The sequence below is a fragment of the Megascapheus bottae genome, chromosome 9, assembly GCF_031878675.1.
Source record: "Megascapheus bottae isolate mThoBot1 chromosome 9, mThoBot2.hap1, whole genome shotgun sequence".
In the NCBI taxonomy this organism is placed as follows: Eukaryota; Metazoa; Chordata; class Mammalia; order Rodentia; family Geomyidae; genus Megascapheus; species Megascapheus bottae.
Window position 1 is genome coordinate 18,786,800 of NC_143517.1, and position 16,022 is coordinate 18,802,821.

Sequence of the window (16,022 nt, forward strand, 5' to 3'; positions counted from 1 at the left end):
TGACAGCCACATCCTGAAAAACCCCAGGATTGCCCTTGCTGCCAACCAAGCTGACTCATCTCACCTCACCTTTCCCTCCCCAGAAACACCCTGTGGCTGTCAAACTTATAACTCCTGAACCAAGGGCTGTGTACTGTTTGGCTTCAAGATGCTGTAAAAATCCCCTTTTCTGAAACTCAAGATAATATTCTAGAACCCCTTCCCCTGTTCCCATCCTGCTCCTGGCCTCAGACTTCACTTTTCTGCCTCACTAAGACAGCTTAGTTGTAAGGGAATGGTGACATGGTTTCTCCAGCCGGATTGAAGAAGACTTGGTTGCCCTTGGTTGCTCGTTCCAATAAACCCATTGTTCTCTCTGCTGTTTTCTTTATTCATACTCCTGGAACGTTAAATATGTCTTTACATGAGCCCCCTTTATTGGTGAGCAAATCAAGTTATGCCCTCTTTTCCACTCTGTGAATCTGTCCCATTAAATGATGTCAGCTTGCCCCTTTGAGTGTAACTCACTTCCAGAGACAGTGTCAGAGCTCATCTGGTACTTGTGCTGTTGCATGTCTACTCACGAATGAGTACCTGCACTGATCTCAGGGTAACTTGTAAGAAAAAGGCCATGGTCATTGTTGTAGCACTCTTCGCTGTATGAGGGGAGCGTGCGCAGAAGGAAATGTGTGACGACAGCTGACATTTCTATGGCTCAGTGTAGGAGAGATGTTCTACTATAAACTCATGCACCCTGGAAATTCACCTTGGGAAATTCACACCATGGCACCATCCGTCAGTCAGTCAGGGCTCCTGAAACCACTGTGTTTCATTTCTATTGACAATTTCTCCCCAGAATAGAAATGAGGTTAACTAAATTTCTCAGTCAACATAGATGGTTGCTTCTTCTGTGAGACTGGCATTTCACTCAAGGTATTTTATTCAAAGCAATCTCAGACATAGGATGGAGTTTTGCTTTAATTTTGCTCATTTGGCTACAGGAAGTGAGCTTTGGGACCCAGCTTTCATTCTACCACTTTTGTTAATATGGCTAAACCTTAAATTTTTCATTTGTCGATGGGGACAGTAAACCCAGTTCCCACAACAACCAAAATATAAATTGAGATAGCATATATCAAAGACTACACAATACTTCACATGTGGAAAATACAATTGCCATGTGCTTAGCAACATTTAAGGAGAAGACTCAAGTCTAGTAGAAAGTTCTAAAACAAATTGTTCTCAATTGAAGAACCTCTCTCTAGGATATTAAGAACATGAGAGGGTTGGATAAACCTTAAAGGGGAAGGTTACGTATTTTACAAGTCCCCAGTGGAAAGTGAGCTCTTTGCTTCTTATATCTCTGTGGTGCCTTAAATATAGGTTACAGACAAACTAAATCAGGCACAATAAAATGTGCTTCATTCTAGTATGCAAAATTTGTGCCTTGAACCCATCTCTACTTGCTTGTCTAACTACCTAAATGTATAAATTGGTAAATGTGTAAATTGCAGAAATAGTCTTGGTTGCAATTCTAGCAAATATAATTAAATTAATGGTTTTAATAAACAACGGAATAAAAAAAACTCATGGACATTGATAAGTAATCAATAAAATGAGCTTAAGAGACTCAAGAGGGAATGAAAAAAATGTGTTGACATTGTGAATCCACATATTCCATAGTTTGTTTTTTTTTACTCTATTCAACAGGCTAATTAGCAATAAAATTTTTATAAGTTAGCCTCACCCTGGGAACATTCCCTTCTGTATTACTGAGTTTATCTGTAGACTTGTACCATAAACACAATCACGAAGATGTATTTCGTACACGTCTCAGTCACTGAACCCATGTGAACTTACACTCAGGATGAGTCAGCGCCTGGGCCTGGTTTTCTCAATGTGAGTTCAGGCACCTTTACAGCATGAATGCTGCTGCCAGTGGGGAGGGTTTCAGATCTTTTTAGCAGGGTCTAAATTATCCTTCCTACATGATCATTTCACAGTCTTTGACTTGAGAGTTGTTCCTAAATGGATAAGTAAAAATGAACAAATGAAAATAAATATATAGTAAGATTCTTTTCTGGATACTTTCAGAACTCCAAGTTATAACTATGCACCCAACATGGATAAACACTGGATCATGCAGTACACAGGCCCAATGCTGCCCATTCACATGGAATTTACAAACGTCCTGCAGCGCAAAAGGCTCCAGACTCTAATGTCAGTGGATGATTCTGTGGAACGGGTAAGGACACAAACCCACCTCAGAGAAAGCTTCATGTTGGACTTCCTGTGCATAGATCCATGCCTGTTTGTTTCTTTCATATCCCAGTATCATGGGAGGACAGAGAAAGGGAGGAAGAGGAAGGCAGGAGAGGGGAGAGAGAGCGAAAGAGAGAAAGAGAGGGGAGGAGACAGAGACTGAGAGAGCCAGATTCCCCTATTCGTGATTTAAATGACTAAGCCTGGTCCAGTATAAGACAGTAGGATTGTTGGTGATGGTGGTAAACTTGAAATTAAGTGCCTTCTCTAAAGCAAAGGGAAACTATTTAATTATAGCTAATTTTGACCATGTAGAAATGTGAGTCAGGTATCACCAAGGAGGTTTTTTTTTTTTTTGGACTATTTAATAGAAATCAGAACTAGAAAAAATAAATGATTTGAACTTTCCTGAATTTTAAAATCTACTATAAGACAAGTAATACATGCCTAAGACTGCATCGACCTGGATCAGGCTAAGAGGCTGCCCATTTTTAACCCATGACAATTAGATAAAAGAGAACTAAAATTAAAATTGGCTTTGATAATGAAAGTAAGATCTGTAAAGTCTTTGTGGCAGAGGTTGTTCTGTGACTTGACATTGTTTTGTTGTTGCTTTATCAAACAGGCAAAGCCTTCAGTGCTAACTTAAAAACAAAATTACATATGCCATTAAATCTTTTCCTACCAGAACTATAAGCAGTGAGGAAAGGTGGAGAGTGATCATACTTGTTTACTTAGTAGGGCAGCTCTTGGCTTAATAAAGCCAGTCACCAGCTCACCCGTGTAATCTTAACTACTCAAGAGGCTGAGATCTGAGGATCACAGTCCAAAGCCAGCCAGGGCAGAAAAGGTCTGAGACTCTTCGTTCCTAGCAGCCACCAAAAAGCCAAGAGGGGAGCTATGGGTGATGGTGACCCTGACGTGTCCGTGCGCGCTGTGTTTCAGCTGTACAACATGCTGGTGGAGACTGGGGAGCTGGATAACACTTACATCATCTACACCGCCGACCACGGCTACCACATTGGGCAATTTGGGCTGGTCAAGGGCAAATCCATGCCGTATGATTTCGATATCCGTGTGCCCTTCTTTATTCGTGGTCCAAGCGTCGAACCAGGATCCACGTACGTATTCCTCTGCAGGATCTAGCTGCTGCAGTTCCTGTGTGTCTGAGATCATTCCATGACTAACCCAGAGTGGGGTTTCCTTCCATCCCAAACTAAGAAAAAAGAGAGAGAAAAAAAGTCTGTGGGTTTGGTAATTCAGAAGATGGAAACCTTTCCTCTGCCACATGTGAAGGTAGTATCAGCATATTATATAAATGACCAGTTTTCTCAGATTAGCCAGAATCCCTTTTTTTTGTCCATGTCCATTGGCAGAATGTAATCCTTCAGATCACGTTCTCAGAGTTGGAGATGTACTGTTATTTGTAGAAAAGGGTCAATGTCATCCTCCTACTTTTGTTATTGTTGTTGTTGTTGTTGGTGGTGGTGGTGGTTGAACTCAGGTCCTGGTTACTGTCCTGAGTTCTTTTGCTCAAGGATCGTGCCTACCACTTTGTGCCACAGCTCCACTACAGGTTTTTGAGAGGTTAATTGGACATAAGAATCTTATGAGGACTCTTCCACCAGGGCTGACTTTGAACCTTGATCCTCAAATTTCAGCCTCTTTAGTAGGGAGGATTACATGTATAAGCCACTTGCACCCAGCTTTATATTTTCATTTTTAAAAAGTATAGCCCTAAAACTATAACCCAAGAAAATGAAATGTTACAGCACCTTATTTTCCTTAAAAAGTAAAGATACATATTTGTATCTTTTTTACGTATTTGTAATGTCTTTAAGTAGTTGTACAAATTATATTCACCACTCAACTCATCAGTTTATGAGTACAATGCATCTTGATGGATATGACGCCTTTCACGGTTCTCCCACTTAGATACTCATAAGAAAAAAGAAGGGCCAGGAGTGTGGCCTAGTGGTAGAGTGTTCGCCTAACCGGCACGAAGCCCTGAGTTGAATTCCTCAGTACTAGATACACAGAAAAAGCTGGAAGTGGTGCTGTGGCTCAAGGAGTAGAGCACTAGCCTTGAAAAAGCCCAAGGACAGTGCCTAATCCCTGAGTTCAAGCCTCAGGACTGGCAGAAAGAAAGGGGGGGGAGAGAGAGAAAGCACAATGATGGCTAAAGAAAGTTTAGGGGTACCACTTGCTATGAACACCATCTGATAAAAGAGGATATACTACAATACCTTGTATCAGGAGGGAAGAATAGCCATCTGTAAGTCACTATTAAAAAAAGAAAGGGCGGGGAAGGGAGAGAGAGGGAAGGAAGGAAGGAAGGAAGGAAGGAAGGAAGGAAGGAAGGAAGGAAGGAAGGAAGGAAGGAAGGAAGGATCTAGAGTTCTGATCCTTGGGTTGGTCACTGCAGCTCGTCCCATCCTTGTTTTACCATTGCAAAATTGGTCTCACCTGCCTTGCCAATCATATACAGTGTTTTGAAAGAATAATGGAAAGGGTGAAAGAAAGGAAAATTCAAAACAGTGCCTAGCCAGGGCCCTGTAAGAACATTGGAGAAGCTGGGAAGGTGGTGTAAGACCTGTTTCAGAAGTTTTGTTTCTATATTTTGGGGGGCCTAGAGCCCAGGATTCTAAATGTCACCCCTAAGTCCCAGTCCCATGTGCGATGATGTCACACTGTATCCTAGGAGAAGATGATGGGAGGAAGTGAGGTTTTTCTAAACAACATTTTTATATTGTATGATCATTAAAAAGCTCCTTGGAAGTCAAGCACTGATGGTTCATACCTATAATCCTAGCCACTCAGAAGGCTGAGATCTAAGTATTGCTATTCAAAGCCCGTCCAGGCAGCAAAGTCTGTGAGACTCTTATCTCCAATTAACTACTAAAATAGAAACAAGTGGAGCTGGGTCTCAACTAGAGCACTGGCCTTGAGCATAAAAGCTCAGAGATAGTACCCTAGTTCAAGCCTCAGGTTCAACCAAAATCAAAATAAAAAAAATAAAAAGTAAACAAAACACCTTAGAACTATCATATTTAATTCGAAAGCTTGATATTGAAAAGACTTGGTAGCATGAGTTAGATTCAACTCTAAAAACAATATAGTCTTTCCTTAAACAATTTATTAAGAATATTGACATTAAAGGCCTAGTTCAACAGAGGAGACAGGGACTGTCTGGTTTTAGAAAAAGGTGTATATCCCACAGAAACCACGAGTTAGTTCATATCTTGTCTAGCTATGCAGACAGAGCTTTGGGCTATGGAGCAGCTCTCCAGCCTGATCCCACGAGAGTCAGTTCATTTTGCTCAGGAGCATTGTTGATGGCTGTTCATTCATTCTGGCTGACCACCACCATCCTTCCTTAGGAGACTGGATGGGTAGATGAGGAGATAGAGGCCAATGAGTCACTGCTGTGGGAAGTACAGCTGTAAATCCAACCCTCTACTGTCTCGGGGCTATAACTCTTGTCTCCAATTTTCAGCGTGTCACAAATTGTTCTTAACATCGATTTGGCCCCCACGATTCTGGATATTGCGGGGCTCGAGACCCCTCCTGATGTGGATGGCAAGTCTGTCCTCAAACTTCTGGATCTGGAAAAGCCAGGTAACAGGTACGTCCAAACCCCTTCTCTTAGCCAACTTCAATCACACTGAACTCTCACTAATGCCAGAACCAGCCAGCAGCCATGAAAAGTGGAGGCAAAGCAAGCTGTGCTCATGGGAATTAAGCACAGCCATTTTCGGCTGTTGGTGAATTGCACATTGACAGAGGTGCAGCGGTGGGCTGCGGGAAGTGAGAGGCGTTTCTTTAAATAAACTTGTTAGCACAGAGCCATTTGGAAAAAGGTCCAGTTGCCAACAGTAAATATTATTGTTTTGTTTTCAGGTTTCGAACAAACAAGAAGGCCAAAATTTGGCGTGATACATTCCTAGTGGAAAGAGGGTAATTATTGGTTCCTGGGGTGCTTCTGGGAACCAGTTTTAGTGGGCAACTTTCTTCCTTGGGTTCCCCACGCGCCCCCCCCTGCTTATTTTGAATCACTAAGCATGCAGATTTCCCCAGCTTAGTAGCAAAATTGAGTAGTTTGTTACTTGTTTGCTATTAGATATCAAAATAATTAATCCCACATCTGAATTTAAACAATAAATTCTTCTAAAATGGACCAGAGGCTCTCAATAGGGAAAGACTGTCAACTGCCTTTCTCAACTAGTTTATTTCTTTCTCAGTCATCGTTCCTCTCTTCCTCCATGCTGTCTCCAAGGCTTGGTCAACTCTTGACTTTCTACCTCTTTTCCTTCTGCGCCTTTCATGGTTTTAAACATGTAAAGTTATGTCATCGTAATTATTTCTGTAGTCACTTCTGGTTTTCTTTTTTGACTTAGACTATTCATTGCCATGTTTTTTTTTCTTTCCATAAATTAGGAGAGAGAAAAGCAATTTATAGTTGTTTACTAACCAGAAGAACTTGGAGTATATGCACAAAGTTTGACTAATGCTTTGGGGGAAGAATGGTAATTCATCCTATCTTGACTTTGTATCTGCAAAGAATCCAGCTTGGAGTTTTCATCAAGGACTCCTGTATACATAGCCTTAAAAACAGCCTTGTTACTTGAGGACCTGTGGAGTCACGTGACAAGAAAGGAACAGGGAACAAGCAGAACTCAGGGGAGGTAATTCAAATCACTCCTCACATCAGAAGCGAATTATTCTTTCTCCCTTTTTTTCGTCAAAGCAAATTTCTACGAAAGAAGGAAGAGTCTAGCAAGAATATCCAGCAGTCAAACCATTTGCCCAAATATGAGAGGGTCAAGGAACTATGCCAGCAGGCCCGGTACCAGACAGCTTGCGAGCAGCCTGGGCAGGTGAGTGGCGCAACTTTTCACTACTGCTATTTATGTATTTTCCATTTTTAACTTAAAATATCTTCAATATTATAAAATAATGAACAATCTGTATGTGTCACATTTCCATGTAGTCATGATAGTCACTCCCTGTAACACTGTCCTACCCAGAGAATCCTCTTAACTGACCCATGGGGCCTCCTTATCATTACTGTATTCCCTGCAGTTACCAAAAATGGTGCTCTCAGACAGAGATCTATGCCAGAAGATAATGGTTCCATTGCTGGAGAAGATTCTTAGGGTTCTTGTTAACTAGTCCTCAACCTGTAATTAAGAGGCCACTTATCAGGACATCAGAGAATGCTGAGTCAAAAGAAAAGAGTGGGGGCTGCCTCCTCACTAAGCTGAAATGTTGTCAGGTAACAGAGTAGGGGCCAGAATCAGTAACCAGAGCCGGGAAATGGAAGGAAAAGCACATTCTGGCTGTTTATTGTTTCTGTCTCTGCTTACAAAGTTTCTACTATCAAATATCTTGTTTGGTTTTGTTTATTTGTGTGTGTGTGTGTGTGTGTGTGTGTGTGTGTGTGTGTGTGTATGTGTGTGCATGCACACACGTGCACATGGGTCCAGAGGCATGACCTCAGAGCCTAGGCACTGTCCCTGAGCTTTTTTGCTCAAGGCTAATGCTTCTTGTCCAGGTTTTTTTTTTATAGTGAATGTGATTCCTCAGATCTCAGCCTTCTGAGTAGCTAGGATTGCAGACAAGAACCACCAGTGATCACCTCTCAAATATTTCAAATGAATCTTCTTCATTATTGGAAATAAGGCTATCCAGTATACCACTTATTATAACAACAAAAGAAATACTTCACAATGAATTAACAGTGCTTTTGAGGAAAGTGAGAACACATCGAACACTTTAAACATTTTTGAATGAACTCTGTGCTAACCATAACCAAGTCTATAGCATCTAAAAGAAAATGCTGTGCAAACTCAGAGGAAAGGCATAGAACACACAATGATATATGTACTTACTAAATTTAGTACATCATTTCATTGAGGTAGACATTGTCACATCTGCCTCACAAACAGATAATACATTGAAAAGTACGAATCCAAAAAGAGTTGCCTAATTAAATATGTATTTAACATAATTACGATATATAATAAATTATATAAATATGTATATATGCCACTTGTTGCCTTCTAAGGTAAATTATATTAATTAGGTAAGCAGGAGTTTCAAGCTTATGTGAGTTTTCTTTTTAACTTCTCTAACTTCTACATATTCACACAATAGCATACACTAGCTCAGGGAATTAAACACCATATGGACCATCTAGTTATTGTCAAACTAGCCTGATAATAATTTTTGTTATGATTTTTTATTGTTATTGTCAATCACCATAGGGCTTGGACACTGTCCCTGAGCTTTTGTGCCCAAGACTAATGCTCTACCAGTGAGTCCTAGCCCCACTTCTGGTTTGGGGGTGGTTAATTGGAGATAAGAGTCTCCTAGACTTTTCTGCCCAATCTGGCTTTGAACCATGCTCCTCAGATCTCAGCCTCCTAAGTAGCTAGAATTACAGGTGTGAGCCACCAAAGCCTAGCTATGATTTTTATCTTATGAATTTTATTATGATTTCAATTTTTCTTATGATTGTATAGTCTAGTGTGTTAAATGTACAATCGTAATAAAAATGTTGATGTTAATTGTTTCCTCATGCTTTTTTAAAAATTTTTGTACATAGGATTCCTTTGAGAGAAAACAGGGTGGCGATGGTGAGTGGCTGAAAAAGGAAAGGAGAAAAAAGAGAAGGAAATGCCTTCATGTCATTTTCTGATACCTTCATTTTCAAGTATTTAATGGAGAAGCTTGGATCTATTCATTACATGTTAATATGAAGTCTTCCTATCTTTCTTAGGGAATCTCTAATCAGCAATATAAATTCATAATTATTTTGTAGTTCTAACATAATTTTTATGAGCCAACCCCAATAGGCTAATTGACTTTCATTCAGGAGTTAGAATAGTTCAATGTTAACTGGATCTCATATAAATTGATGATCGTGTATGTTTTGGGCATAAGTGGTAAATATGTTAACCATATTGGAATAAGATACACTGCATAAATACCTACTTAACAATGCTCAGATCTGTAAATCTCTCCATATGGCTCGTAGTGAAATTTTCCTTTATGTCCTAAAGGACAGATGTAGCATAAGTAGATTTAGTACAAGCTGTACTTGTGCCACAGGCTAACAGTATTAAAAACTTAACTGTGCTTTTTCATATTTTTCTCAACTTACTTTGCTCCCATGGAATAAATCTTTTTATATCTGACTCTCTAGAATTTTTCTCTGTTGCTTTATTTCTCTATGCATCTGTCTGAACTTAGACTCTCTCACATGGAGAATGTTAGCACTGATCTCAAAAATGCCTAAATTAATGTAACAAAGAATTAAGTTTACGTCTCAACCGTGATTTGTATGTTCTTGTTTTATTGGGATTTGAATTCAGGGCCTTGCGCTTGAGCCATGCCTCCAGGCTGTGATGAATATCTTTCCCCATGATTTCTTTAAATTGAGTAGTGGTGGCTGATAGAATAGGTGAAGACCTACAGAACAGTTTCCTCACACTTCAGTGAGCTCATGCCACTAGAGCACAATTACTGCAATCTGACAGTTCCTATAGGTCAGCGTCTCTGGGAACTTGTCAGCAATGTGTTTCCTGCTGAGCATGGCAGCTCATACCTATAATGACAGCTACTTTGGAGGCAGAGATCAGAAGGATGGAAGTTTCAGGCTAGCCTTGGCAAAAAGTTAGAGACCCCATCTGAAACAATAAGCCAAACATTGTTTGTCCTGTCTGCCCTAGTAGGTTATAGTTAGGAGAACTGCAATCTGAGACCAGCCTGGGCAAAAGAAATGCATAAGTCTGAAAACAAAAAGAAGAAAGGAAGAAGGGAAGGGAAGGGAAGGGAAAAAGAAAGATAAATTCTCTGGCCACCTCCAGGTCTACTAAACTGGATCCTCTAAGTCTAACAATCTATATTTAAACATTTCTTCAGGAAATACACATATTTCAACCTCCTGCTATATCTTCAGATGGTGCTCAAACTATATAGCTTGAGAATCTGAGAACATCCCGGAAATTTTGCCTCTTTAAGGCAGTTATCAAGTGCATGGATTAAATCTTGTAACTCCTTTGTGCTCTGTCAAATCCTTGTTTTAGCCTTTTGCTCTTCCTATTGTACTCCTTTGAAGATTATTATTAATTCCTTCTGTTATTATTACTACTACTACTACTACTATTATTATTATTATTGTGACAGTGTCACTGACTTGAGAAAAGAGTCTAGAATTCAAAGACAGGCTGGTATTGACTTGCTGCAAGTCTATTCCTCGGACTGACAGTATAACATCTCTGCCTCCTCATTCTCTTCTTTCCAAGTTTAGGAGCCCTTCATTCTAAGAGAGTTGGAACTGTGATTTGACTCACTGGTGTGTAGAGGAGAATTCAGCACTCCTGGCTCCCTTTCTTCAGTTTTAATCCCCCAAAAGACCGCTTAGCCCCTTCTACTGCACCAGTGCCCAGATACCTGAAATACAGTCAGTCTATAAGGGAAAAGAGAATTAGATTTGCACTGGAGTACAGTGGAAGCTACTTCATAATTCTGTCTTCCTGAGCAAGTCACTTAAGTTCTCCTGAGTCTCCACTTTTCTGTCTCTAAAGTGGAGAGAACTGATCTCACTCTTGCAAGGATTAAGTGACATCATGCATCGTGCTAGCAACACTGCGATTGATTTTCTCCCATGTGGGAATGCTGGATGTTGTTATGGTTCCAGGCACTCTTACCTGTTGTTTGTGTTTCTAGGAAGCCGACAGGGAATTAACATGAGCCACGATCCCAGACACTTGGCATCCCTCCCCGTCTGTGGGCACAGAACAACCAGCGGGGACTAATTAACACAACAGGGACATATGTGTTTGCATTGCTTCCATGTTTCAGAATCAATCTGAGACAAAGTGTGAATTCCCACTACTCTCTCAGGCTAGGCATTGCAGTCCCAGGCTCATCCTTGTACACACATTCTCTCCACACACACACACACACACACACACCCCTGTACACTCATGGACAAATCTCCACGTTGTGGTTAAGGGACTTTTTGCAAACAGAAACAATATAAGTGGTGCTCAGCTCCAGCTGACATTGCAATCACCTCAGGGAATTGTGGGTTCACCCACCACCTCACCCCAGACCAAACGGATCCAAAACACCTATTTTGGTTTCTGTTTTGTTTTGTTTGTGTTCCAATCCTGGGGCTTGAACTCAGGGCCTGGGTGCTCTTCCTGACCTTTTGTGGGTAAGGCTAGTGTTCTCTCATTTTGAACCACGACTTCACTTTTGGCATTTGGGTGGTTAATTGGAAATAAGAGACTCATAGGCCTTTCCTGTTTGGGCTGGGCTTTGAACTGATCTCCTCAGATCTCAGCCTCCAAATTGGCTGACATTAGTTTCATCTGGTTTCATTTTGATCATTTTTGCGTTTTGGTGGTGGTAGTGGTGGTGGTGGTGGTAGGAATGGTGGTGTTACTTCTAAGGAGTTGTACCAAGAAGTTACAATCAGGCATTTTCACTCCTCCCTTTTCTTCCCTTTTCCCCCTCCCATCTTTACCCACAAGTTACAGACTTTATTTTTTAACATAGTGTATATAGAATTCAATGACAGTATTTACTCACCTTTCTCTCCATTCCTGTATGTCCCATCTTGTCCATCCCCACCCATTACAGAAAACAAACCCAAACAAATTGAAAGAGTTTTTAAATAGTATTAAGAACCCCAGGCTTAGAATTGAAAGCGTCAAAATGAGAGTCTTAGAAATCTTCTACTTCTGAGCCAGGAGCATGGACAAGTTGCATGAAGCCCTGGATTCAATTCCTCAGTGCCACATATACAGAAAAGGCTGGAAGTGGTGCTGTGGCTCAAGTGGTAGAGTACTAGCCTCGAGAAAGCACAAGAACAGTATCCAGGACCTGAGTTGAAGCCCCAGGACTGGCAAAAAGAAAAAAGAAAAGAAATCTACTTCCATAATAGCATATTGTCAATAAGAAAGTTTCTCTGAGAAAACTTAAGTAAATGCATTTCTTCTCCTTTTATTTTGTACTTTCTTCATGTCACTCTGCCTCTACAAGAGAACAGGCATATTTTCCCTTTAAAATGATGTATGAATGATAGTCTAGCACCAGTGGCTAATATCTGTCATCCTAGCTACTCAACAGGCTGAGATCTGAGGATAGAGGTTCACAGGAGGCCGGGGCAAGAAAGACTGGGAGACTCTTATCTCCAGTGAACAAGTAAAAAGCCCAAAGCATAGAGATGGCTCAAGTGGTAGAGCACTAGCCTTGAACAGCAGCATCAAACTCCAGCACGATTCCTGTGTGCAGAGGGCAGAGAACCACAAATGTCAAGTAAGCATTCTTGATTTAGTTTTTATCTCTTCTACAATAGTGATTGCATAAAAGAGAAATTTCCTGGGCATCCAATATCCAAGTTCATTTTATATATTCTCTGGCCTTTCATAGGGCATAAAAGGCAGCTTGATTTGTTTTAATGGAGCAAATATGTCCTTTTGTTGAGCTGTTACAATTTAGTTTACCTTTCTACTGTCATGTCATTATAAAGCCAGAGATTGGTTTAAAAATCTATAATGGTCCTGTTGCAAAGCAAACCAGTAGCATCGTGAAGGAAATGTGTGTAGTTCCACTCCAGAATGAAGGTTTTTATCGCAAGCTTCCTCCTCGTCTTTCATGCCAAGCCTAGAGCATGAACATAACGACATTTACAAACCAGTGAAGGCTTGCTGCCATTGCTCATTTGCTGGAAGTTGAGAGCCTTTTCCCAACTACTCCTGAACCCTGGTTAAAATCGCCATGTGTCCACAAAGCCCGCAGGTCCCTGCGTTCTGTATGGATGTCTAGAAAATTGGTTCCTCCTATTGTCCAGTTCTAGCTGAGTCCTGGTATGCTTCAGGCAGTGAGGGCAACTCCATGTCACAGCCAGCTGCCAGCCCAGAGGAAGGCCATATCACAGCAGGCGTCCTCTACTTGGTGTCACCTCTATTCATCTCATTCGTGCATCTCAAGTCAGAAACAGCCAAATACAAAGACACTGTCCTCATATATGACCTAATGTGGCCCCACCTAGTTTAATTTATACTGGCTTCCTCATTTGATTCTCCATCTCTTAATATGCTCAATCTTGTTTGAATTTTGACATTTTTTTGTTGTTTGCTTTTTTGTTTGTTTGGTTGGTTGGTTGGTTTGTGGTACTGGGAATCAAACCCAGAGCTTCATATTGCTAGGCATATTCTACTACTTGAATCCAGTTTCCAGTCCTTCTATTTTTATTTTGAGGCAAGATCTTGCTACTTCTGGCCAGGCAAGTCCTGAACTTTCAGTCCCCCTACAGTCATGTGCCACCACACCTGACTCATCCCCCATCTCATTTGCATGGTGGCCGTTGTGTCTGCGTTCCCAAAGGCCCTCCACTCATCTGAGGCCCATCTGGAGACTCACATCCTGCCACCAACCATTCTGAGTTTTAAAGTCTAGCTCAATGTACATAGGGATTGCATCCTGGGCTCACTGCTTGCTTACCATAGGATCTTGAGCAGGTTGCTTAATCTGAACCCTGCCTCAGTTTCTTCATCTGCAATGTGGATATACCAATGCCTGCTGAAGAGGGTAGTTGGTAGAATGACATGAGTTCCACAGTGAGTCATGCACTTGGAATGGTGTCTGGCTCATGGCAAACACTGAACAAGCTGTCACTATCAGTTTACCTGTATTGTTTTTCTGAAGTGCAAAGACCAAACCTCTTCCCATATTTTAATGTTTTCTGTTTACAAATGATTTGCGTGGGTTAAAATCTAAAGGAGGAAACATTTCTTTCTTCTGTCTCCCTTCTTTCTACTTCCCATATCAAGAAAACAGAGCACAAGTTTTCCTTGGCACAAATATTTCACAAAGAAGGAAATTGACAATATCTCAAGTTAAGAAGCCATTAAGTAGGGATATTTGTATGAGGTTTTTACATTCGCCAGTACTGAGAGAAAAATTTAAAGACATGGTCCCATGGAGGTTAACAGTTTAATGATTTTTTTTTTTTTGGTCGAACAAGAAACAATCAGTTATTGTCGGCATCGGGGTCCTTCTTGGACATCTGGGAGGAGGGTGAAGTGCGACAAAGCCCACAAATAATCCCGGGAACACAGTCTCTGGAGACCAGATCTAACTTTATTGAAAAACGTGGTCGCTTATATACAGATCAAGCAATGGCTGCCAGCTCATACCAGCAGCAAATAGGGACCTTCCTGATTCAACCGTAGTCGATGGTGTCCTGAGACACGCCCCACTTTCTGGGAGTTTCCGGGAGCTCCTGCTCAAGGCAGTAGCAGCCAAGGCCCTCTGGTTCTGGACCACCCACATCACTGGGCATTCCCAGGGGTGTGCACACCTGGTGGCACAGGGTCACAGAAGTGCAGAGAGCAATGTCTAAGCCACCAGCTCAGAGACCCCACAAGCAAGCAAAGTCAACCACGCCTCTGAACACATGATTTTCCACTGAGCTAACTTCTGGGGACAACATAGGAATATGAGATATTGTCCTAGCCCATATTCTCAAGTTGCAGTGTAGTTGGAAAGACTAAACTGGAATTGTAACCGGAGAAATCATTTTTTTTTTTTTTTGCCAGTCCTGGGCTTGAGCTCAGGGCCTGAGCACTGTCCTTGGACTTTCTCAAGGCTAGAATTCTACCACTTGAGCCTCAGCACCACTTCTGGCTTTTTCTATATATATGTGGTACCAAGGAATCGAACCCGGGTCTTCATGCATGCTAGGCAAGCACTTTAACCACTAGGCCAAACTCCCGGCCCTGGAGAAATAATTTAAGCAATTTTATCCAGCATCTTACTATAGCAGGTGTGCAGAAATCCTTATGGAATAAATGTGGACTAGCACACACTGGTAATTTAGAAAGGCAGGAGAAGAATCCACATCAGTGTCCCAGGAACAAGAAGAAATTTACAAAAAGAAGGGACAGGTCGGTGGAAAGGGAGATGATTGGAGTTGGCAATTAGCTGATTTGCTGGTAAACTTCAGGAGGGTGGATAAAAGCAAGGCAGCGTGACAGACTGTCTGCCAGGGCACCTGGGAACAAAGCTCGTGTCTCATGCTAATTCGTGTTCCATTAGCAGGTGCCGCACCTGACCTCGGGCTTTCATCGGTTCTCCTCACAGCTCTTCCGCCAGGCAAACATCTCTCATTGCTTTGACCATTGAAATGGCTTGCGACCCTGGTTTTAGTGTAATCCTTTCCCAAATCCTTTTTCTATGCCACCATCTATAAACTCCCCGAACAGAATCCCCATTTTACTAGCTATTTCAAGGCTTTATTGCACAGTCATAAAAATTGTCACAATATGGAGCAATGAAATACGGAGCACTGTTAGCAAATGTGTGATCACTATAATCCATTGAAATTTCTAGTACACTTTACCATGAAGATGTTGTGAGCCTCTAGCTAATTACTTTATCTCATAGGATCTGTGAGGTTTTACAAAGCCCATGGTAGAAAAAACTAATTGGCATTTCTCAGTGGCTATTGCTTTATTCATATACTTGTATAAATATGTGCATATCTGTCTGGGGTAATACTGGGTGTGGGAATGTGTACACAGAGATATTCATATATATGCTTATTAGATTTGGTATGATATATCATCATCTACTACACTGTATTGTACGCCTAAGATGTTTAAATTCATTCTTTGACAAAGAAATATTCTTTTCCTTTGTCTCTGTCACAGAAAATAAGCAGGGAATTTGATTAACCAGAAAATAGATTGGATTCTAATGGA

The 16,022-nt window shown here is 41.2% G+C and overlaps 1 protein-coding gene across 5 annotated transcripts in view; it reads left to right on the forward strand.

The window, feature by feature from the left end:
• The window catches only part of Sulf1 (sulfatase 1), a 173,397-nt gene that overhangs the window by 131,379 nt on the left and 25,996 nt on the right, over window positions 1-16,022 (forward strand). For all 5 annotated transcript variants that reach the window (XM_090338922.1, XM_090338925.1, XM_090338923.1 and 2 more), the window contains 5 exons: window positions 2,074-2,224; window positions 3,187-3,362; window positions 5,738-5,866; window positions 6,142-6,198; window positions 6,989-7,118. In XM_090338922.1, coding sequence (XP_090195048.1) covers window positions 2,074-2,224; window positions 3,187-3,362; window positions 5,738-5,866; window positions 6,142-6,198; window positions 6,989-7,118 — 643 coding nt within the window. The remainder of the gene's footprint in view (window positions 1-2,073; window positions 2,225-3,186; window positions 3,363-5,737; window positions 5,867-6,141; window positions 6,199-6,988; window positions 7,119-16,022) is intronic.